Source organism: Chaetodon auriga, chromosome 8, assembly GCF_051107435.1.
Source record: "Chaetodon auriga isolate fChaAug3 chromosome 8, fChaAug3.hap1, whole genome shotgun sequence".
In the NCBI taxonomy this organism is placed as follows: Eukaryota; Metazoa; Chordata; class Actinopteri; order Chaetodontiformes; family Chaetodontidae; genus Chaetodon; species Chaetodon auriga.
The window spans coordinates 27,490,415-27,515,169 of NC_135081.1; the positions used below are offsets into that span (position 1 = coordinate 27,490,415).

At 44.6% G+C, this 24,755-nt stretch overlaps 1 protein-coding gene across 6 annotated transcripts; it reads right to left on the reverse strand.

The window, feature by feature from the left end:
- Positions 1–607: 607 nt before the first annotated feature.
- plekhf2 (pleckstrin homology domain containing, family F (with FYVE domain) member 2) lies at positions 608–24,755 on the reverse strand. Of its 6 annotated transcripts, XR_013077474.1 has the most exons (3): positions 24,631–24,755; positions 5,280–7,390; positions 608–5,246 (listed from the first exon to the last, which is right to left on the reverse strand). XR_013077474.1 is itself a non-coding variant. In XM_076737257.1 (2 exons), exon 2 carries the CDS (start codon positions 7,377–7,379, stop codon positions 6,639–6,641), a length of 741 nt encoding a protein of 246 aa, XP_076593372.1. In that variant the 5' UTR covers positions 7,380–7,390; positions 24,631–24,755; the 3' UTR covers positions 608–6,638. The 6 variants fall into 6 exon arrangements, 5 of the variants coding, with proteins under 5 accessions (XP_076593372.1, XP_076593375.1, XP_076593373.1 ...); XM_076737257.1 differs by having other exon boundaries at positions 608–7,390; XM_076737260.1 differs by lacking the exon at positions 24,631–24,755 and adding an exon at positions 17,857–17,905 and having other exon boundaries at positions 608–7,390.

Sequence of the window (24,755 nt, forward strand, 5' to 3'; positions counted from 1 at the left end):
CAACAGCCCACCTCCAGTCCGTCAAGCTTCTGAAGTTTGTGGATGACACCACCCTCAGTGGGCTCATCTCTGATGGGGACGAGTCCACCTTCAGGTGGGAGACGGACCCTCTGGTGACCTGGTATTGAGCTCAGTGCTCTGAAGACAGTGGAGATGGGGGTGGACTTCAATCAAGATCTCAAAATCAGTCACAATGGCGTCATTGTTAAACCTGGTTACTAGATTTTTGGCCACTTGGGGGCAGCAGAAACAAGCTGTGAACGGAAGAGCAACATATCATCAACTCTTATCTCTACATTCAGCCGTCACAGAGCAACACCGTCATTCATTCAGTCGTGTTTGTCAGCATCTGATGTGTGCAGATAAACTATATCTAAACTTTATAATCCTTAAACATCCTCAAACGGCCTTTTTTTCGTCAAAATTATTCACCTTATTGTCATTTAAGAAGAAAAACAGCACACTGCCCATTTAAGAAGCTGAAACTACGAATGATGAATTATCAGAACACATTTTAAGTGTTTTTCATAATTGACAAATCAACTGAATGATTAATTGACTGATGACAAATTAATGTGATGAGAGAGGCCAGAAGATGTGAATGAATGAAGACACCACAACAGTCCGGCTTTAAGCAATTCATTATTTATATATAATATATACTTCAAGGTTTCTGAAGGAATTAGTAATGAACAATGATATGCTGGTTACATTATGATTGAAGCCCTTTTTAGAAGCTTTTAAAAAGTAAAATGATCAAAAAAACTAAGAAAAAAAAACACCAAAAATTAAACCATCAAACAGCAACAGAGAGAGAATATTAAAATCCATGAGACAGGAAGTGAGCGGCTCGCACAACAAAACCAAAACACGCCCATTTCTCCTTCAGCCGTCCAAACGTGTCCCCTCATTATCCGTCTCCTCGCCAAATCTCAGGATCTGCAGCTTTTCTTCTCTAAGTGTAGTCGAGTCCCACCGGTCTGTGGTCGAGGTCCACTCACAAGCTTTTTCTGGAGCTTTCAACAGGCAGGACTTCACCTGAGACACAGCTCTACAAAAGGCTCGTGACCGGACTTTGAATGAAACCATTTCCCACATCTGTCGTCTCAGGGTGATCCTCATCAGCCCACTGAGCCACAACTCAGCACCAGCAGAAGGTCGAAGCCACAGCGTGGATCTGGGTGTTATTACAGTTTTTAGCTGCTGTGAGGCTGCAGTCACACAGGTGAGCACAGCGGCTCAAGGCGGCACCTGGAGAAGAGACCAGCCTGAAAGAATAACTGGAAAGAGAAGAGCTGCACTGGGCTCAATGGGCTGATGGCGACACACTCTGGAGTTACTCTGTAAATCTTACTGGGAAACATGGACGAGCTCCAGTTTGCGACCTGTGAGTTCAGCACATGACGGGTGGAACTGGGTATTGCTCAACAGCAGTAGCAGTGGAAACAGCAGTAGTGGTTTAAGTAGCTATACTTCAGTGTAGAAGTACTTAGCATTAAAAGTACTCGCTGATGCATTCATGTGTTCATCACTGTGATGTCACAGCTGGTGAAGATGGAGCTAATTCTGTGTCGCCTGAGAATTTACCCCCCAGGGATCAACAAGTCTTATTTTAACTGATGACAATAAATCATCATCATTGATTATTGATGAAATCTGCAAAGTAACAAGTAATTAAAGTGATCTGCTAATTATAAGAGGAATTAAATGTAGTGCAGCAATACTTGCCTCTGAGATGTAGTGAAGTCCAAAGTGACATAAAATGGAAATACTGAAGAACCTAAAAGTGTACTGAAGCACTCGAGTAAATGGACTTAATCACTTTCCACCACAGATGCTCAGTGTATTTCTGGAACTTCCATTTATCTCATAATGTCACACAGAGAAAGAGCTGAGCAGCATGACGAGGCTGCTGACACCAAACCGTCTGCTTTGAATGAATTCATGAACCTGCAGCATCTTTTCACCCGTTCATGTTGGAAGCACCTGGGTGCAAACACCTGCAAACACCTCGTGGTCAGGTGACTATTTTAAAGAGCTGATGGGGATCGACTGAATGCAGCAGAGGATTCAGAAGTTCAGGGGAGGAAAACGTGTTCAAAAAGACGTCTGAGGAGAGATTAGAGTGCGTACCTGTTTGTTTGTGACAGGACTGAGCTCCAAATGTCTGGATTCAACAAAGAGTCAAATGTTCAGCTGCAGAAACACCTGATTCCGACCTCGCAATGCTCTCCCTGTCTGAAGTCTTTGTCCTGCACATGCGTGTGTGTAAAAAGCTGATTGGAAACTCAGTTAACTGAATATGTCCTCAGGACTCAGGCTTCTGCTTTAACACGTTATTTAACTGGAGAAAGTTGACTAATCTGTTACTGAGCACATGCAGACCCACTGAATCTGTCAACAGGAGGAGGTCAACGCTGCTAATCTGCTGAAGAGTCTTTAACTGCGACAAAATACAGAAAATCCAGATGTGGTCGGCTGGTGGACATCGTCAGAGTCTGCTGCATTCAGGAATCAACACGTGGCTGTGACTGCTGCGTGGAGACAGACTTCCACCTTTAATGGTGGTGAGAGTGGAAAAGCTGCAGATGCTGCTGAGATGTGACTGACAGGAGGAGGAGGAGGCGGAGGAGGAGCACAGGGGGACCTGAAACAGCGTCATTTCAGAACTGATCAGAACTGTACAACTAGAACAAATAAACCCAAAACACATCTGTACAAATGTACAAAAATCAACAGGATTAAAACATGAAGATTCATTTTAAAACTAACAGTATGAAGCAAAAAGTCAACCTGGATCAAAGTCAATGTGCCAACTTTGTTAAGTGCAATCCACAGCAAACCTGAGGCCGGACTCTGTGCTTCAGGGTGAGACGGCGGACTCGTCTCCTCCATCGGCAGCTCGGCCGCAGCGAGTATAAAGGACAGCTGGTTAGTGATCATCAAGGTGTTCGTTTCTCCAATCACTGCGTTGCTCTTATTGAAGCAACATAAACATTAACAGCAACGTAAATCTTTAAAATCCAAAAGACATAAAAAGAAAATGATCCCTTTTGTCTCCCCGCTCTGCTGCTTCGAGCTGCAGTTCAGACGAGGAGTTCTTACTGCGTCAGAAATACACAGACCGTGTACAAAGACAACGCTCTGACCGTTCAGTCAACGTGTAGACGAACGTCTGGAGACGCTGTCCCAGTGGACAGACGTCACTCACGGACGTCCAGCTGTTCATCTTCTGCAGCAACGACAGACTGTTTTCCCTGTTTGACCTCAGCTGAAGTTCTCCTCATCACTGTCTGTACTACAGCGCTGAGTTTCATCCCAACATCTGCTCATCAAGCAAACTGAAGACAAGTGAAAGACGAGCTAAGCGGGTCCCTCATGAAACCCACCCAGACTTGGTCCAACAAATCCAACGCCAGCAGCTTCACAGCAGCCATGTTCGCAGTTCACCCTCCATCTGCCTCAAACGAGACAGCGTCCTCCTGTCCATGAGGACACGCCGCATGATCGCAGCTGAGCGGCTGCTGGGTCCAGGCGGTCTGCGGAGGCGGCGTTTCACTTGTGCTTTTCACTTTCAGATATTTACATCACTGCAGCCGTCAACGCCACCTCAACACAGAACATTACTGTATTATAACAGAAGCTCAACGGTTTTCTGTTGTGAGCAGCAAACTGAGATTTTAATGCAACGTTGCATTGTGGGATTTTTAGCAGATAGTACTTTTTGGGGACCGCGTACACATCAGGAATCCACACGTGATGCATAATGCTTGTATGTGGTGAACAGAGTGATTTCAGAGGTGCATCACATCTTCATCTGACACCTGATGAGTGCATCACACCTGTGCTGCTCAGAGAGCAAATATGACAAAGAGCTGCTTCTGTGAGACGCGTCGGTCCTCAGCGAATCACAATGATGCACGTTGGGACTCTGCTGGTGTGAACTGCCCGTTACAAACTGACCCCAAACATGCAGCAGAACAGCAGGACCCCTTCTGACCCGATCAGACAGAACATGATTTGGACCAGGACTGACAATCCAGATCCGAGCCCTGGGCCTGGTCTAAGAGGATAAGAATAACACACAAATACAAAGACTAAATTAATCATTTGCTAATTGATTAAAAGGTTCTGGCTCCCTAAGCGGACCATGCCAACCTAAACGAGTGCTGACGGACACCTTTGTGACACCTGAAGAGAACAGTCAGGTGTTCTTCCTGTCTGAGAGCGAGCTGAGTCGCTGCCGTCTGCATGAAACTCTTCACGGCACAAACTGATGACATGAACGTCTGTGCGAGTCACTGAACCTGAACGCTGCGTCTCAGCGACAGCCACTTCACCCTATTTCCCCCAAGCAGCCTTTCACTTCCTGGTTCAGAGCCTGATCAGGGTTTAGGTCACTGACACGTCACATGATCAGAAAACTGTGCTTTTCATTGGAAAGTTCTGGTTCTGAAAAAGGAAGGAAGGTGGGAAGGACGGCCGTGTTAGCTTGTGTTGGCAGAGACTGGGAGAGAAAGTTTACGCAACTCCACCAGGCGGGAGGAGCAGAGTTCAGAAAGGGTGCGTTTGTTTAGTGACACGACGTGGCCCTCGGGCCTCAGAGCAGCACAGGGAGGGGTCAGGAAGACAACACGCTGGTTTCCTGATTATTTCTGTTCAGAAACCATAAACCACCTGAACCACCGGGCAAGTTACGACTCTGAATCCAGACAAGATCATGTGACTACAGACGAAAACACAGGCTAACCTCACACTTCCTGATCATTGCGTTTCATCTCATTCACTGCAGCGTTAGAGAACCTGTAGCCAGACAGACCATCTGAGCATTACATGACTTCTACGTCATCTTCCTGATCACAGTCATTAAATCACATCTCTCCGGTCAGACAAACCCACAGTTTTGTGGAAAAGCTTCCACCTTCTTCCTTCAGGCCTCTTCCACTGCAGGAACTCAACGACTGTTCTAACGAGCAGCTGTTTGTTTTCCACTTTTATAGCTGAATCGAGCTCACCTGACGTGCAGGTCTGCGCGGCGCACGGTTGACATGCATGCATCGGCTGTGACGTAGGTTTACATATGTATCCGTGGAGGAGCGTAACTCCATCTTAGTCTGTCCTCCCTCCTCCTTCCTTCCATCACCTCCTCCAGAAACAAGCAGCTCTGACAGTACGAAGCAGAGCAGGAGCAGCTGGATCTGGTCCATTCTGTCCTCCTCCTGCAGCAGGTGGGGCCCTTTATTAATCTAACGATACTGACGTACATTTAGATGTGAAACATCTATGTTAGGCCATTTTTCTTCAATTGTCCCTTGTCCCAACTGCACCCGCTCACCAAACGCTGCATTGAAACGATGACACTTGTCGTCTTTTTAAAGACGTCCATCCAGAACGTTCGGGTATGTAAAACACAGGATCCAGGCTCAGGTTACAGGAAGCTCCTGGTTACGGGTCGTTCAGTTCAAGCAGTGGAATAAAGGCCTCTCAGCTCAATCTGCAGACCGATGCCTGGCTTTTTAACAACTCAAACATATCCTGACCCAGAGTCAGCGTCTGATGGCCGGTTCAGGTGTCTTTCAGGTGGTAGAGAACAGACTTCTCAGAAAAAGTCCAAATTGAACTCTTCCTGTCTGTCGGCAGGTTGGTAATCTCCCTGCTCTTCTGTTTACAGCACAGACGCACTAAACCACACAACAACTCCATCCTACGTAATGTGTTTCAGAGTCAACCGACCATGGAGTCCCTGTTTTTTGGCAGCCGGGGTTCATTAACAAATAACCTCTTTCATACTGACGGCTGAACTCAGCTTTCTGCAAGGCACTACGTGACGGTAAAGGCAAAAGGTAGAGTTAATTTTGAAGCCGCTCAGAAAGTGGACTCACAAAAGTGTGTTAGCAGAGACAAACACTCACTGTGAGACAAGCTTCAGCTGATTTGTCAAAAGCAACTATATTAGGTCAACTAGAAAAGCTCTGGGTTTAGCGAAAAATCTACATTTTGTTATTTATAAAAGGGATCTTTGCTTCAACTCGACATTTCACTGAAAAAATTTACAAATCAGGGCAGAAAAATACCAAACTGCTATTACAAAAAAGCCCTTTTTGGTGTGATACCTGTAGGACAGAAGAGATAAAGGTTAGAGCCCAAACATTTGCTTTTCCCTGCAGACATTACAAGCAATCGCCTTGTGTAGTTCACGGACAAACGATTAAAAGAAGTGACACAAAGACGGCAGAAAAAGAAGCGTCTTAGCTGAAATTAACCGGGGAGGAGGGCAGAGTCGAGAGGGTGTTTCTCATTAGCACCATTGTGTTCTGTAGTGACTAACTGCAGCCTAATTAAGAGTTAAGAGAGAAGAGGCGGACTGAGAGGACGCCATGAAGAGTCTTTTTCCCAGAGTTCTTCCAGTCGCCCAGTTAATTCCACATGTTGAATCACTGTGTTCGGGAAAAGGTTAATCCCTGCTGGAATCGGAGGAAGAATGAAATATTTTGGTTTGAGACTGGAACTCCAAAGTGAATTAATCCTCAGAGGTGGAATTGGTCTCACGGTGGAGCGCGATTCGATCATCTGGGAAGAAAAGAAGCGCTTCCTCCTCGACGTGGGGACGAGACGCCGTCGGGAGGACGGTTCGTTCCTCAGTCACTGCTGTCGTCTTCATCGTCATCATCCGACAGGTTGTTGCTGTTGAACTTTGACCCCGGCCGGCTGATGGAGTCTGAGCGCGGCGCGAGGCTTCCTGACGTCAGCTGCACGAAGCAGTACTCGCACACGCGAACGGGTTTGGACGACTGGCTGGGCAGGAGGTACTTCTTCTCTGAGCACGGCCCGCAAACCACAAAGCCGCACTTCCTGCAGTGGTGGCGGCGGCTGACCGGCGTGAACTTCACCTTCTGGCAGCGCATGCACACCGTCGCCTCTGAGTCGGGCACCCAGACGGCGGCGTGCTCGCCCGTCGGGGCCTTGCCGCTCTTCTGCAGCAAGTCCTCCACGCACTTCCCTATGTGGCTCATCCACTCGGACTTCTCGTTGGCGGTGGCGGCGTAGACCGCGAAGGACTTGGTGGGCGTCTTGATGAGCCAGCCGTTGCGCAGGTCGCCTTCGTCTGGCACCGTGTCGATGGTGACGCTCTCCAGCGGGATGATGTGCTGCTTGTTGTACTTCTTCTTCTGGATGACGATGTTGCCGTAGACCAGGATGTCGTTGAAGAGGAAGAACTGGCGCGCCTTGGGCTTCTTGCGGCAGAGTTTGGTGAGGACGCCCTCGCCGATCAGCACGCGGCCGGGGATGGCCAGCGGCTGGCCCGCAGCGCCAAAGCAGCCCTCCACCACCGCGATCCTCTTGGAGTTGGCCTCGCTGTTCGCTAGCCGGTCCACCATCTTCACCTCACCTGGAGAGACACGAAGAGAGGAAAGTTTGAGCGTTTTGAGGTTCAACATCTCTTTATAGGTTCAAACTGTTAAACCACTTTTTCTCTTTGGAAACTGGAACTTTATTGTGGACCATTAACAATACTGTGGAAACTAGCAACAAAAACAACCCAATATTTACTTAAATAACAAAGAACATGAACTGAGTCCTTCCATTTTGACAGATTCACGGTGAGTCAGTGCCACGAAAAACTCTGATGTCCAGTCAGATGCAGACGACACTGTTCTGTTATGTCCACAGTAACATGAACTGTTGCCTGCTGAGTATCGCCTGTTTTTCTTTTCTTTCATATTAAACATCTGTTCTCTTTACATGGTGTGTTTTTATCCAAGTAAATCTTGCTAACCTTAAATTCACTCCATGTACGCCATGTGTACTGCCCTGCCTCGACTCTGCGCCCGCCCAGTTTGAGACCCGCTGTCTCAAACTATAATTCATACGTTTCATGTTTTCACTGTTTTTTCCCCCTTTTTCAACCTTGGGTTCAAATGGTGAAGGCAACGAGGTGGGTAGACAGCTTTAGAGGCGTATTAGGGTCTGCAAAAGCCTTAAATAAGAAAATATTTATGCACCAGTGATGCATTTTGCATGGTTTCAATTCTCCAGAAATCATTAAGAAGGCCATTAATTAACCAGGATGCTGAGCAAGCAGTCAGAAATATGAAATGACTCCCGGGGTCACAGTGTTTCCAATTACAGCTCAAAACCTTTCCATGTCCCTACCAATGTGCCCTTCATCATAACATACTGTGCTCCTTAATAATAAATCCAAACACAAAGTGCAGTTTTTCAAAAATGAACCACATCCCTGCTCATTGTGCTGCACCTACAATGGGAATACAAAAAATCAACCAGTAAAAAACATTATCTTGGTCAGACAGTCTGTATTTGTTCCTCTACCGGAGTCACTCATGAAGCCACTATTCCTCTTTCTCAGTTAGAGCTGCGGCATCCTCTTTAAAGTCCAGCCATGACAGTCGCATCAATCTTCTCATCCAACAATATTCTCTAACTGATTGACTCTTTGCTCTATAAAGTGTTGGGAAATGCTCTCCTTCAGCAGCTGCTCTGACAGCTTGGACTTACTCTACAACACTAATGTTGATTCAGCATAATACTGTATTTCAGTGACAGTAGGGGGTTTTCTCAGAGTCCGGCGCAGAGCTCACGCCACATGAAACACACGAGGGTGACGTTACATCACTGCGCGTGTTTTCGTCGTAAATCAAGGTTTCAGTTTCAATGACTCCACTTCTGACGGCTGGTGGAGAGAATTTAACGATGAGACCGAAGAGCAAACAGCAGCAGGTTTCTCTGCTCTGCTGTGACCCTGAAGGCAGCACAGCAGAGCCCGCCTTCAGCTTTTCTTACAATCAAACCGAGGAGGTCGAAGGTCACTGATGACAGAGATAGAAGGGTGCTGGAGCTCTCCGGCGAGCCCAGAGGGTTGAGTGCAGAGTTATGACCTCAGAAAGATGCTCACATGCAGGATGGCGTACAGGATGGTAGAACATACACATAATCCCATAAGAGCAAACACAAGCAGCATCAATACACACAGCCCATCAAGCGACGGTTCATCCGTTCATCCATCCATTCTCATTGTCAGTCATCTGATATGAACAATAAATTAAGTTAAATTAAATTAATCAAGACACTTCAACAAAAACTCCTTTTTAAAAGCTGCTGTGGGTTAATTTTCTGCCAAGCAGCTAATCAATTTCCTAATCATGTCACTGACACAATAAACTACAAAAACAGGCTCATGCAGGTCCATCAAACCTCAGTAAGTGTACACAGATCAGATTTGCTGTTTCTTCTAACGTTCATGACAGGATGTGACTTGTTTACCAGTTTTATTTGTGGGTGGACCACACTTGAACAGAACTAAACTAAGTGTAACGCACAGACAACAACGCGTAGGTCTGATTGCTCCGTTGGTTTCTTAAGCTAGAAACAATGCTAATGAGACAGCACAAGCCCCTGCAGCCTGGGCCGGGCTCCCCAGTGATCTGCACACTAATAACCCAGCGAGCTGCTGCTGAAAGCCCTGGAGACGACGGAGGGGCTGCTGACATGTCAGCCCTGTTAGCGAGGGCTCGTTGCCCACCGCTGAAGCTACTGGCCAACCGGCTCCCACTGGCAGAGAGAGACGGACGCAAGGAGCAAAGGCTCTGCAGAGAGAGCGGCATAAATACAGGCTGGAGGCTCCAAACCCAGTAATCAAAATGAGACAGAGTGGGAAGAAACAGAAAATATAAGAGGCAAAAGGACGAGCTTTCTATGTTCTGCTGTGGCAAATGTTCCAGCAAAGACGGAAAGAGAAGAACTGAGAGCTGAGGGCAAAAGCAGTCATCACAGTACATACATTTAATGTATAAGACCAAAAAAATCATAAAATTCATCATTCTGCCAACCAACAGTCCAAAACCAGAAGATATAAAACTTAAAATAAGAGGAGATAAAGGCAGCTTGGCTATCTATAACAAAATCAGCACTGCGCTCTTGCAGTGATATTGCAGATTTTCCTTAAGTTCTCCTAAAAATGTCAGCTGCATTCTTACTTTCTTGGGTGGTGCCACGGTGTCTTTTTAAAGCTCACACTGGTTTATGGTCCTCTGAGCCACCATTCGTTGCATGTGGACTATGAGCAAGCGCTTGAAGCTACACATTATCATTTCCCTTCTGCAGATCGCCACGCTTTACTGAAACAGAGGAATGACGGCATGCCAGAGGGACGAGCAGAGGAAGGCCGTGCGATTTACCCGCCTCGCTAACAGTAAATCAAGGGTTTACACAAATACAGGACGGTCATAACGAGTCTACTTCAAAGTTCACAATACTTCAAGCTAAAATCTGTAATGTGTCCAATCAATCTGTAAGACAAAGTGTGATGAAAGATTAAAAACGTCTCATTTATGGTGGCTGGAAATGGTGCAGATATTTTTCTATCGAGGAAAGTTTTACCAGCCACGCCTGAATGTGCCAATAGGGGCAGTATCTTTAATCATTTTAAGATACTTCCCATTACTAATCTTGATGATAAGCTCACAGATAAATGAGGTGTTACCTGTCAAAGCGGCCGGTAGCAGAGACAAACTTCACAGCCAGAAGTAATTATTCATTAGTATTGTGTTGGCAGTTGGTGTCAATGTCCCACCTTGGGGACTGGCTGGGTTGTGGGGCAGATGGAGAGTGCCGGACGGGGCTCTTTATGCTGGCATCGCCCTCTGTGGAGACAACCTTTACCAGCTGCTGCGTCATCTGAGACAACAGGCGCATCAATCATCCAGCTGTGGCCTCGCGGACCGACAGATGCAGCCTAAACTGAGCCAGGTCACAGCAAAATGTTTCACGCATCACCCAACAAACTGGTCTTGCAAAGACTGTCAGGGTTAGCGGGTGACTCTGCATGAACAGAAAGCGTACTTTACGGATGTGTTATTCCTAATAATTCAGGGAAAGTTTCCAGGAAAGAACTATGTAATTTAGTACTGTTATGGAGCAAATAGAAAAACATTGCACCAGTCGAACATTTCTATTTTACCTGCTTTTAATCTCGAATGTTTGCAGGGAATTATGAAGAAATTATTAGGAATTTTCACAGCTGTAAAAAAAACTATTACTATTACTATTAACTATTACTTTCTTTATCAATTATTCTGTCTGTTATGTTTTTGGATTAATCAAGTATTGGTTTAGCCAATAAAATGGAATAAATACCCAAAGATATTCATTTCACAACGAAAATGAAAAGCAAGTCCTCCAATAAAAAAAGCTGTAATCAAAGAATATTATCACTTCTGCTCGATTTGGACGATTCATCAAGTCTAAAAATTACTGTTGAGTCATTTTCTACCAATTAACTGCCCGATTAAACGGCTGATCATAAAAACGGAAGCGTGTGTTCTCTAAGACGTTTCTGCTGGGCTGAAATGTCCCTCCTGTAACTGCTCTCAGTGTGTGCACTGATTTGAAAGCACCGTCTCATGGATGAGCACTTTCATGCTGCAGGTATTCATCTGCTTTTATCCACCAAAATGTGCCACAACACCACCCTGCCTCCTTCACACACAGATAATAAGAAGGTGCAGCAAGCAAATCAGAGAGAAGGGCAGAAACTGAGGGGCTGTTTCTGTACGGGGGTAGTTTCGGTGATGCTCGGCCGAGCTTGTTGTGCTGAATGCCAATGCGCTCTGGCCGACTGGCTGTGCTACCTTGGGTTACAGGGACAGCGGTGGCTTTGGATAAGCCCAATGATTAATTCATTAGGAGCACTGCCCTCTCTCTCAGCTTACAAGGTCCGGTCATTTACTGCCAGGACTGAATGAGATTAAACCCTCTCCAAAAAACAGGAAAAAACGGTGGAAGTACAGCACTCTGCTCCCCATCTCCAACAGATGGGACAAAGACTTCACACAACAGAGGGTGTAAAGCACAAGACAGGTCACAGCCATCGTCCTTCTGAGGAAGGTCAGACCTAACTGAGATCAGTCTCCATGGTCGAGAGGAGGTCACATGGCTCAGCTTCTACCAATTGCCACCGCGTCCTTCCTCAGCATCACAAGAGTACAAACCTTTCCCCACACTGGAAAGGGTTTATGGTTGTGCATGAAGTGGTTACGCTTTGGAGGCTATGAACCAACAGTGGCTGCCATAGCTGAAAAATGAAAGTACACTTAAGGACTGTAGAGGCGACAGAGATACGCCACCGTGAGACCACAAGAACTGATCACTCAACTACAAGTCCATGATGACTGAGAGTGAAGACAACATGGAGGTTGAGAAAAGACTATCGTAACCTTCACTCTCTTTAACAGTGACAGAACATCAAAGTGGTAATTGCACAGCAGTAATCTCCTTTCAGTAATGAGACGAGGAGCGATAGAAGTTACCTGGATGGACCTCCAGGTGTGCAATCATGCCTTTATATCACAAATCAAATCAAAGGATGTAAACACAATTATTGTGCAGAATATAATTAAAGCATAATACAGGCTGATGATGAACAATACACAGTTACTGTTCATTACCAACGAGGAGTTAACTGGTGATAAAAAAGTATTTAAGTATAAACCCATCTTAACTTCCTTCTCATGATTTTTTTTTCAGTTGCCATGAAAAGGTTTTGCATGACGAATCTTGCAGACACCCTGAAATTACGCAGCGAACCAGCACTCTCATCTTGGCATCAAAAAGCAGAAGCGCTACAGACCTATTTAACCCAGAGAAAAACCTGTCAAGTTAAGAACAAGGAGGACAGTTCAAGCCACCAAATCCGAGTTTACAAAAGATGACTGAGAGATCTGTGAAAGGACGTTCGTGAAACAGCTACTGGCCCATAAACATAAAGAGGACGCTGGTTTTCAGCTTTTCACCGAGATCTACACTCAAACCTCCAGCGGTACCACAATGGGAAGCCTTGGAGGGAGGGGAAGCGATGAGTCAGACGCTAAAGGGAGAGAGTGATGATGACAAAGAGGAGTGTAGAGAGAAAGAAAGAGTTTCTGTAGGCTGTAAACAGCGGCCGCAAAAAACAAGGCCACCCATTTATCCTGAGGGGGTAATGTGAGGGCAGATGCTGGATGAGGCGGTGTCATTGTCATGCCTCTTCTGTTGGTATGTTTCTGAGTTTAAGCGGCAGGATGCAGGCTACGGAGCCTTTGAAAAGCAATGAAAGCTGTTCTCAAACTGATCCATACAAAACAAATGACCACAGAAGGATTTCCTCTCAGGTTAAGACCTATTAGAGGGCCCCCTTTGTAACTCTGGCTCTAAGCCTGGTCTGCACCAACTGCACATGCAGTATTTTGTTCTGTTCTGTCACTGCGGCCCCTTGAAAAACTGAAAGCCTACCTAAACCACACATGCATAAATTAAGAAGCACAGCACGGACGCGATTCGAGCAGACCCTGGGATAATTTGACCCCATGCAAACTGTGGTCAACCCGAACGGACCCTGAGAGCACACAAACATCTGCAGCAGCAGGTCAATTAAAAAACACTGCTGCTGTCATAACAAGCAGCAATATTAATGATGATGTCCAGAGAACAAAAGGACACAGAAACTAATCCATGAATAATTTATTTATGTGCTTCAAAGACTCATTTACAGACATAATTTAAAGTCTTATTTTCACCTCCTGCACCAACAGTAAAACACTCTGTGGCCGCTGGATGACAGAGAGACAGAAGACTATAATTATCTGTGAAACCCAGAGGGTTTGAGGACAATTCAGAACCAGAATCTGAATAGTTTATTGATCCCTGTGAGGACACTGGTAACAGTATTCAATAGCTGAATTCATGGCAGAGAGTGCGTCAGTAACTCTGCTGTCACTGCAGTAACTCACGCCAAAACAGAGGATGCCATCGGGTCTGAAGCAGCCTTCAGACCAGGTTCAGATACCAGATGTTCACTTTTGCACACCAAGACACAGGCCCCATTCACACCTGGTGCTAAACTGCACTCTCAGTATCTCCACTGTGCCTGCATTGTTGGATCTTAATATGCAAATTAGCTGGTCAGGTGACTGATTTCTCAACACGGCATGGTGACATCATGTGTGGAGCTATTTCTGAATTAGCAGGAACTCTCTGTGACCTCAGCACATTTTAATTTCTTCAGAATGAGCCAGCCAGCGGTTATGCAGACATGCAGTCATAAATCAAAGTATCTGACACCCATCGATGGTGTTAGATGACGCTTCAGGAGATCAAAGTTAGTACTATTCATTCTGTGGGCAGCACGGATGTCTGTACCAAATTTGTTCCAAACCCTCCAGGAAGGTTTTTCCATGGGTCCAGGTTAGCCCGCTTCAGCTGTGCCAAGCCAGTGTAAGCCATGATGGCGTGTTTCCACTACAGCCTCACAGCAGGGCATCGCCACCCAGTGCTGCTGTGGTCCGGCCTGGCAGCAGGGCTGACCAGACCAGACCCCTGCCAGTCTCCTCCCCAGTCTGCTGCTTCACAATCGAAGGATTCCCCCGATGGACCAACAGGATGCTTTTATTATGAAGAAGTTACAGGAAATGCAATGTGTTTGTTGCCAAGTTAGCGGAGCTTCATCAGTGGTGCTACTCTTCAGGTTTAATCAACCAAGAGGTGGACTGACAGACCGGCAACTCTGAAGCAAAACTCGTAGCGTGGCTCAAACAGGTTTTCCCAGAGTTGCTGTTTGGGTGTAAAAGAGGAAGCAATATTCCACTGTGAGGGCAAAAACTTTCTGTTTTGTGATTCACGATGAAGCACCAGCACCTGATCAAGTATCTCTGGATATTCACACCCAACCTGACTGACATGAAACAGGACAGTCCTCGACAACACAGTGAACCTCCTCTGAGAAGTCCTTATTGGCTTGTGGTTGACCTGAATATGCCGCCTTGCTGCAATGTGTCAACAACATCCTGTCAGTACACGAGGATTACACAGCCACCGTGCGAGTATGAACACAGATAACAGGACTGGAGGTTAATCTGTTGTGAGAGGTGACGGTATGAAAGCTGAACCACTGGTGCCACCTATTAACTGACCTGTAACAGTGTTTTGAAAAGCAGATTTTGTGTTAAACTGAAAAGAAGACGTTTTCTGCATTGATGTGCTACTGATAGGATTACCAGCACTACATTTAGTGTTGATCACAATATGTGCAGCCAAGCACTGAGTGTGTCAGTAACAACAGTTCTTATCGTCACATTGACTTACACTGCTTTCATTGCATTGGCTAACCATTCTTCCTATAGCCCAGAATACTGAATTTCATTTCCCAGTATCTGGCTGGTGGCTGGTGGTAATTTCCCACTCTTCATGGGAAAATGACGCATAGCCTTACCACTAAAATCTTTAATTAAACAACATGTAATATGACTACTTTGTGTGTCACAACTATAACCTGAGGGAAAGGTTCAATTAGAGGATCTTAAGCTTCAAGTAGGTCTGGGAACTTCTGAGTAACTCGAGACAAGAACTCCCTGCTGAGGTCAGGCAGACATGAGCCATGACATGACAACAACGTACTGTACATGTAGTTGTACCAACCAGCGATGCTTCAGGGGACAACTGAACTGCTTGAAGCCAAAACTTCCACTTTCTGTAGCTGCTAATCCTTTTTCAAGCTTTTCCCAGCCTGCACTGGATTCTAGCTGGATTGGACTTTGGACAGACTGCCAGTCTTTCAACAATGAGCATTTTCCATTTAAATATTACATATGCTTTCCAGAGCCCATGTGGGGTAAACAGTGCGTCCAGTCGTTGTTCTAAAGGTTTTCTTTTATGAAGTTACTGCAGGCATCACTTGTTCGTGCTCCCTCCTTATATTTGGTATCAAAAAGTAAAAAAAAAAAAGGATCAAAAAGTCAAAGGTTTGCTGTACATTCTGTAGACACTGACTCCCAGATGAAGTCTACTTTCAGTCCTAGAATACACTGCAACTGACTGAATCAAGTGGGACAAAGCTGCTGAAAATGTGACAAAACTACAAACAATTTACTGCCAACTTATAAGTCAACGGGGGAGGGTGTTTGAGACTAATAAGAGTTTGGATATTAGCATTACATGAATTTTAACTAGAGCTATAGGTCGCACATCATGGACGTTCCCTGCAAAATAAGTATAACTTTGCTGTTATTGACCTCCTTAAAGTTCATCTCTGGTGTAAATAAGATGCTTCCCACCTGCAGCGAGGACAGATCCTGTTATATCTGAGAACGACAAAACTTTCCGGACACATGAACTTATTGTGACGAAGGTCACAGCTCCACACTTTCTCAGGCTGTCCTCACACGCACAGGAACAGTGAAAACAGTTTCCTCAGCTCGTTACAACCACCTCCAATCATATTAACACTCGGCTCTGGAGAGCTCACAGGGCGGAAAGAAAATCAAAGGTGCTTAAATAGATTAAAAACCACAGTGATCTGGGGCCAGGGTTATAATCAGAGTAATAACAGACCAAACCCGGTGATAAATGACACTTCAGCTATACTCAGACATTAATTTCTGCCAAACAGTCCACGCTCTCTCTTATTCTGAAATGTCAGGCCTGTAAGTTAATATGAGCTGTAAAAAGGGGATAATTACCTGAGTTATGCTACCTTAACAGCCTCACAAAGACTACATTATTTCTCCCAAATGAAAACTGCTCAAATTAAAACAAATGTTCCATCAGACATATTTGCAAAGATCAACACACAATAAAAATTCTTGGAGAGCAAGAGCACAGAGTCATTAATTATACGACCTGACAAAGCCTCGAAAAGAGAACTGACCTAAACACTCATCTCCAGCGTCTGCTCCCTCCTGACCTCAGCTGTCTTCAAACACACCTCCGACCAACACTCCCTCCCTTCTATGTTATCCAGCAGCAGTCTCAGGGTTCTGTTTTGTTGAGATGATAGTTTAGAGCTTGTGCAGGAACTCATTCAGTCCCAATTTCACTTCTGTCCTCGCTGTCAGCAGCCGGGATGCTTTAATCATCACTTAAACAAGTTTGAACAGATGAAGTGTAAGAGCCAAGCAATCAAGCTTACTGATCAGTCAAGTACAGGTTCAAACAGGCAGAGGATTCCCGAGAAGATGATCGGGTGTAATCAATTAAATGCCAAAACAGCAACAGTAACCAAGGAGCATCACAGAGATAAGTCTTTCTAAATTTACCGTCACTTTGAAGTTTCATCCAGTGCTTCCTGTACATAGATTACTCTAAGGAAGCCGGGCCAAGCGTATTAACTACAGGTGTTAAGATTAACTGATACAACACCTGATGCAAGTGTCAGAGATCAATATATATATAAATTCTGTGTGAAATTCGAGGGGGTCGTCGATGGACACGCTGAAAATGTTTAACACACTGTCGCAGTAACATGACGGTGCAGCACCTGCCTCTCAGGTTAGGACAGAGTAAGTCTCTTTTCTTCTGGAGGGTTTTCATGGCCGTCACCCCAGAAATGAAGGTGTACACGAGGCTACTGATGATGACACGTTTGCTTTAGATAATGAGAATAGCAAAGCTAGCTCCGATGACATGAGCTCTGAATCGGGCAGCGATGACAGAGTGAGATTTCCACAGTACTCAAAAAACATGATGGTTTCAAGCAATAAGTGTTTGCACAATTATTATTATTATCACTTAGAATGACGTTTAAAGGAATGAAAACAGATGGTTAATGTCGCTAAATATTACATCCTGACAGACATGAAACTTGATATAAATGTGAAATTCTTTTTAAAAACACTAATATGGTAGAATTCAATACCATAGATAAGCAAATGCTATGACCATCAATTTTCATACTACAGTATACTGTGAAACCAGACCAGCAGTATACTGGTTTCACATATCTCTACTTAGGACTGATGAGGGAGCCGCATGTTGTTACCTCAACTGCCTCCACCTCACTGCTATGAATGTACATGTAGATTTCCTCACCAAATTTCCAACCAGAGAAGCCAGAAGATCTCACGGACGGCACACTTCCCTGGAAAACCTCTGCCTTCAGCTGTTGTGGCTGTGGAAAAGCAAAGAGGTGCCACAACTTCCAAAAACCGTCAGAGCACCTTTAAGATATCAGCACATAAAGCCTTTAAGAGGTTACACAGCACCTCACAGCATCTACCCGTGCAGCTGACATACACCTCATCAACATTCAGCTACCCGTCAGCGGTGATGGTCATACCGCCAACATGACAAGAACTGTGCTTTATCAGTTTGTGAGGTGGAGACTGATGAGTGACAATAACATGACGCATGTTGAAAATAGCCTCACTAGTCATCTCCTTTTCAGTAACACTCATCCAGCGAAGCCATCTCCACTGAAAACACCTGCTCTCCATCTCCATCCTCCAACTCGGATAAATGATTTTATGTAACCCTGAGTGTCCTTTCCATTTCAATACGTGGGTGGATCGCACCGCCTTAACAACCACTAAACCTAAAGCATCAATGCGTTGTTTTAATTCACACGATCCAAACTGCATGTTTTCTCCAACCTGCCGAGGATCCTTGTCACAAATATGTTGAAATATGTCGATTTCAGTCAACAAGTCTACCCACATTAGCCATTAACCAAGACTCTCACACTTAAAGCAGAGCGCCAAACATCATGTAGCGTCCTCTGAATAATGAAACCTAGCAGCCAGCGTAACCTCGAGTGCAGAAGGTTCCTGTTCTGTGGTTTAAACACACCGTCGACCTGAAGCGGTACAGCTTCCAGCTCAGTGTGTGCTGGTGGTGCGCAGTCAAAGGGGGTCTGACAGGATGGAGTTTCTGAGGAATGTGCTCTGAACAGGCCTCCATCTGTTTCCCTCGTTCTGCTGAACTCATGCACGCAGCAGATCAACCTTTGAGCCTTTCCAATGCAAATAAAGCCAGCAGGTAGCAGAGAGCTCCGACCTGAGTTTTTCCATCGCTTCACGCTCACTTCAGGGTGTTTCTGCATGCATCATAAAAACAAATATTTGTAAATCACTTCAGCTAAATCCCTCAAGCCCACCCACTCATATTCAGTCCAAAGAGCAGAGAAAACAAGTGGAGGCTACAAATTCAGTCCTACAGGTGATCCATAGCTGTGAGGAAGCTGTGGCCAGAACGTTTATGTCAGAACATGAACATTTAAAGATGTTCAGTGTTTTATATGAACGACAGCAACTGTTAGCCATTTCCACAATCTATTCACCGTCTGTTCAGAACAAATGACAAACGCCCGAGTTAAGAGCTTTAATTTGACATGCAGTCCATTAAGTACTGTCCTGCCCTGCAGCTTGTGTGAATGTTCAATCCAGGTGTTATCTTCAGCTCAATACAGGAAAGGAAGTTAAGATTCATTCATATGGCACTTTTAAAAGTGCTTCAAAATAAAAGCACTCCAACATTTGAGGGTGTTTAGAGTAAAACACTGACAGATGTGGAGTCACTTTTTCTTTACTTCCAACTTAAATGGAAATAACTGGAGCAGGTGAGAATAAACAGCGTGATCAGGTGTATTTAAACCTGCACCAAGATCAGCTGTTGACTTTAACGCAAGACAGGAACTACTGTCACATGTCCAACCTGTCTGTCCTGATTGACCCTTCATCCGCCTGTGTGTCTATGGTGGGTCAGTTGCTGCTCTGTGCTCATGATACCATGGAAATACTCAGTGTGCACAAAATAATCTCAAGATTTACAGGAGAAAATCTGCCAGCCAGATTACAAACCAGAGTCAATTCTGCATGAGCACACCTGGGGATGTACAGATTACAGGTAGCCTCACTCTCACGACAGGAAACAGTGGATACTTTGGTGTCCCAGAGGCAAACATCGTTAGTAACGTCAAAAAATAACAGACAACGAGCAGCCCAAAATTAACATTTCACGAAAGCAAACTGCAAGCACTGATTACACTTTCACAGATGATCACAACTTATCTGCACGGGGGGCCACTTAGAAAAAGTGTTGTAAAAACTGAAATGGCCCCTGACAGGACAAAGCCGGTTTGATTTATTGACTAAATCTTTATTTTCAACAATGCCCTGATTGGAGAAACAGCTCCTTTCTAGCTCCTGCTGCGTTATCCAACAATTAAAAATACTGAAATATTGAACACCTGGAATGCCGTCAGGGTGCTTCACACTTTGAACCACTCTGACTCTGGATCATCCTCTTCTATACAAAATAAGCCACTCGTGCTCCTTAGAAAGGTTCAGATTAATTCTTAGATGCAATATAGTCATGTTTGTTTGGGATCTTTCAACCTGAAAAGCTGAGATCTGATTGGCTAACCATTCATTTCCGAGCTTAGAGAGTCATCGTGTGTGAGTTCAGCGCTGCATTAAAGTCACAGTTTTAGTGACTCAAACTCATTTTTCAGACAGCTGTACTCATGCGTGAGGTGCATTTCCTGTCACTACGTTTCTGGATCTGCAGACGTTTCTATAGGCTGACATGACACCTTCTTATCTCATTTCCTGCCTTGATTCTTTGATTTTGACTTTTATCTTATTTGTGCCTTCCTGTGGCTCTGAACCACCTGCAGCTGCATGGGGAAACAAACAGGTAGTTATTCTGAGGTAACAGCAGTACAGTGTGGTGTGCCTCAAGGAAGTTGTTTAGGACCTCTTTTGTTTTCAATCTCTTCACATGATTTTTAATTTATTCAATTTTAAGTTAACTAACTTATCAGGGGAGGAAGGAGGGCATTTAAAAACCAATACTAGGTGTTGTGATGTGTTTTGGTTCATATTTCGTCCATTTTTTTTCACATCTGCTAGTTTTTGCTAGCTGGCTGTCATCATGTCAGATATAGGCTGATTGAGCACGCCAACTGTGAAGTATTCTTTTTTATCTATTTGCATTCATTCTTGTTCAGTGAGTGATTTAATTAAAGTTCAGGTAAACTGTTGATTTTTTTAATTCCTATGAGAACAACTTTCACCTGTGTCAGCTTCAGATCTGGTAAAAGGTTTGTTTCTGTCTGCATGTGACATGGTAAACACAGCAGATGGCCCCCATAGTCCCATTTATTCGTATGATTTCCTGTAAATTCCCATTTTCACTTTGCTTCATGTTGAAGTGCTGCTCGTCTGCGTGGGAGGCCCACATGGTAAACCTGTTTTCATGCTCTTTGTAATACTTGCTGGCTGTAATGACTAAATTTCCCCGTAGTGGGATCAATAAAGTCTTATCTTATGTTACTCTGGATACTATGACCTCAAAGTGGACATGCCTAGTTTACCAAAGCTAAGACTGTTAAGTAGCTTATGTCCATTCAATGCACTGGTAAGAGTCGTCCCTCTGCTGATAACGATCAAGTTTATAGTTCACGCTAAGAGAAACTAACCAGCTTATACCAACAGAACAGAGACAGCAGCAGATCAGCAGTTATCGTCAAACTATAACCAACAACCTTACCATGCTCATAATTTACAAATAAAGCTGTTATATAAAGTGAACTTACATTTACATAAAAATGATCACAGGTACAGTGATGTGTGTCCCTGTGACAGTAAAAAATGCATACAAATGTTCGTAACATTGCATACATGTACACAGAGGAAAATCCAAGCACTGCTTCGTCTTCAGGCACGTCACCAGACCCTGGATTTAATTTGAGCTGGTGCATCCACAACTCCATTAGTAATTCAGTCTGTATGAACATGCTCATGGGTTTGTGTCTGGAAGGTTGCCGGTTTGCTTCCACAATACCTGGATGGCGTGTGGCCGGTGGAGTAAACTGCGGCAGCTTCCAGGTGTGAATTCGTGTAACGGCGTCAAAGTGCTCCAACCAAACAGTTTGTGGACTGTTTGGACATCAGTGTTTGAAACCTCCCACCGAGCAGAGAGGAGACAAACTACAGTTACAGAAGTGTGACATGCGGCCATGTGAGAAACAGGGAAGTGAGCTGTGAGTGAGTTGAGTAACAGCTGAATGTGACCAGATATGAAAATGAGAAGTGTGCACATTGAAAGTAGATACTGACTGCACACACTGCCGTCTTTACTGGGTCTGGAACGGCTACTTCATTGCCCAATCGGTCTGGTTGATATCCTCAGGTAGATATCTTTGGATTAGTACTGATTCCTGATTGGTCAGAACCGTATTATATTGATTGATTCATTAATTTAATATACAGCATTTTCAGTTTGCCTACTATTAAATCAACTTCTTAGCCAACGTGCAGCTGACTTCACCTACAGATTCAAGCTCAACTGGCGTGAAACATGCATCAGATTCAAATAAGCAGAAACTTACAAAACCAATGGAGCTGATGAGCTGAAACATTAAATATATTGACTTTGTGCTGATTTCAGGTTGGTATAAGTCAAAAAGGATTGGCGAGTTATCACGTTCTGTTTTATTTATGTTATAATTAGCTCCAGTGTGACAAATCAAGCGCTCCCGACTACCACGTAATCTGTTTGTTTACCTGTGAACTACCTGATGTGACACACAGGAAGTAACCTGCTCTTCTCATGCTTCTAATCTGCATCCATTTATAAACAGAGACATATTGGATTATGTGCTGGGTGTTGGATTACCCAGAACCCAGGGAGGTGGGGGTTATAACCTGTCAGGTAGTGAAATTCCCTCCAACTCGCCCTCTTTGGCTCCGGCAGAACTAGTTTTACCACGCTGACACACAAAGAGGAAGAAGAAGACACCTCTGCTGTCAGACTTGGCAGGAGGAAAGTCACTGCCTCGATCAACAACTTTAACAGCTGATTAATGACTCGATGGATTCACCAGCTGCTCTGGTCAGGGGCTGGAAATGGAAAGTGACAGCTTCATTTCCTGGGAGTCAATAACCGGAGGTTCCCTGTTAGTTTGTCATTTCCATCTGAGTAAGATGATGGTAATTTCCCACCCAGAAACAAACAACTATGTGCCAGCCTCCGACTTTCAGTTCTGTTATAAATACAGAGTTTGAAAACCCAAAAGACCAGCTGCTGTGCACATGACCCTCCAGAAACCATCAGGTTCAGGGTTCAGGCCACAGTCTTCTGGGGGTTGTATTGTTCATCTGACAAAAAAGCAAATCTGAAGATGTCACCAAACGATCTTGCAGTCCTAGTGGTATTAATACAAGTGGGCTGGATTTCAGAGAGTATCAAGGTTTCAGCCTCATTAACAGTCTCATTAGCTGAAAGGTCACAGGTCTGACACTATAAACCAGACACCCAAAGCTTAAACACTAAATACCTGAAACACTGACTTTAACTCAAACCACCACCATAACCAGGTGTAGTTCTATCACTGTAAATCTGTCTGAGTGCAGCAATTTCACTACAAGACCTGTCATGTTGGACACGGCCTGATTACCACCCCAAACACTTCCAACAGCTGATGACGTGTCTGATGAAGACACATTTTCTACCAAGATCTCAGCTTCAGCCTTGTCTCTCCTTCAGAGATGCTCGATCTGACCGAAGCAACCAAACCGTGACACGACTGAACCTTAAATAAAAAATGTAACCTTGTGTTTAATTCCAGGGCTGTCATCCACCATAAACGGCTGTTGTTTGTACATACGTCTTCATCAGTGAAGTCTGTATTTACGGTATGTCTGTACTTCAGCTGAAGCTTGTGAATATCTTTGCATACTGGACTGTCAGTCAACCATAACGTGAGATCTGAAGACATTTTGGCTGATGTTTCATCAACTAGAGCCTTACATAAATTCAGTTCATTTACCATTTAAACAATTTCATCAGTTCAAATAATTATTAGGAGACACTGAATGTAACACCGACTACCTGCTGTTCTGAAAATGGGTACAAATGGCAGTTTCAAGCAGATGTATGCAAACGGTTCGCCATTCCTTTCTAAAACTAAGAGGCAAGTTACTGGATGCAAACGGATAATAAGCTTACAACCACCAGGGCAGAATACATGTGATTGAACCTTGACCTAAAAGGCACAAATACCAGTCATGGGAGCACTCAGACCAGTGTAAGTCCAGCAGAGACAAGACAAGGCAAACTTCCCCTTTAGAGGAGGAAAGTTTCAGCAGCAGGCAGGGTCACACCTTCACCTCCACAAGGCTGCTGTGAAAGAGGCAGGACCTCTGACGAACGATGTTACCTGTGCAGGGAGGTACAGGTGGGTGTGGTAAGCCCAGACAGATACTAAACTTTGAACCACTTTGAGGAGTACTTCATGTTAATCATACATGAAGCTACTGTTGTACTATATGAGGAAAGCTTGATAAATGGTGCGTTTTAGTCCGTTCTGACCTTCCATAAATAAATCCACCACAATAATTTTATCCCACGGGCTTCAACACAAGGGGTTCAGCAAGTCAACATGAGTTTATGTCCCCCTTTATATTCACACTGCTCGCCCACAAAACAACTTAAAGTCTCCTCAGTGAGTTTTCCAGTTATCGCCCAAGTTTGGCGAAGTGGTGTCAACTGGCAGCGTTAGCCAGTTAGCACAGAAGTTAGCATGAGGAACACCGCTCATTTGGTGCTACTTGGACCGAAGCTAACTCAACTCTGCGTGTTGGTTTTGACACCACACACACATCATCTGTCTTATCTCCAAGTTTATAACTTAAGAAAGTCGAAAGAGAGGTTTCACTGCGCTAAGTTAACCGGCTAGCGCCTGTTAGCATGAATGGGAAAAAGTAACGTTAGCACCAGCGCACGACATGAGCTTTAGCTAGTTTTAGCAAAGTGTGACAGAACATCAACAGAAGCAACTTTTAAATCAGAAAAACTACATACCCGACGACAACTCTGGTTGTCCGGCAACTGCTGCAGTGACCTGAAGCTCAGTTGTACTCCAGAAAATGTCAGTGAGGCAGTAACTCCCCCTCACAGACCGCTGAATCCGCAGACAGCTGGAAACT

What these genes read in the sequence shown, in the direction of transcription:
- plekhf2 (XM_076737257.1), bottom strand. Translation starts at nt 7,379, where the DNA reads ATGGTGGACCGGCTAGCGAACAGCGAGGCCAACTCCAAGAGGATCGCG.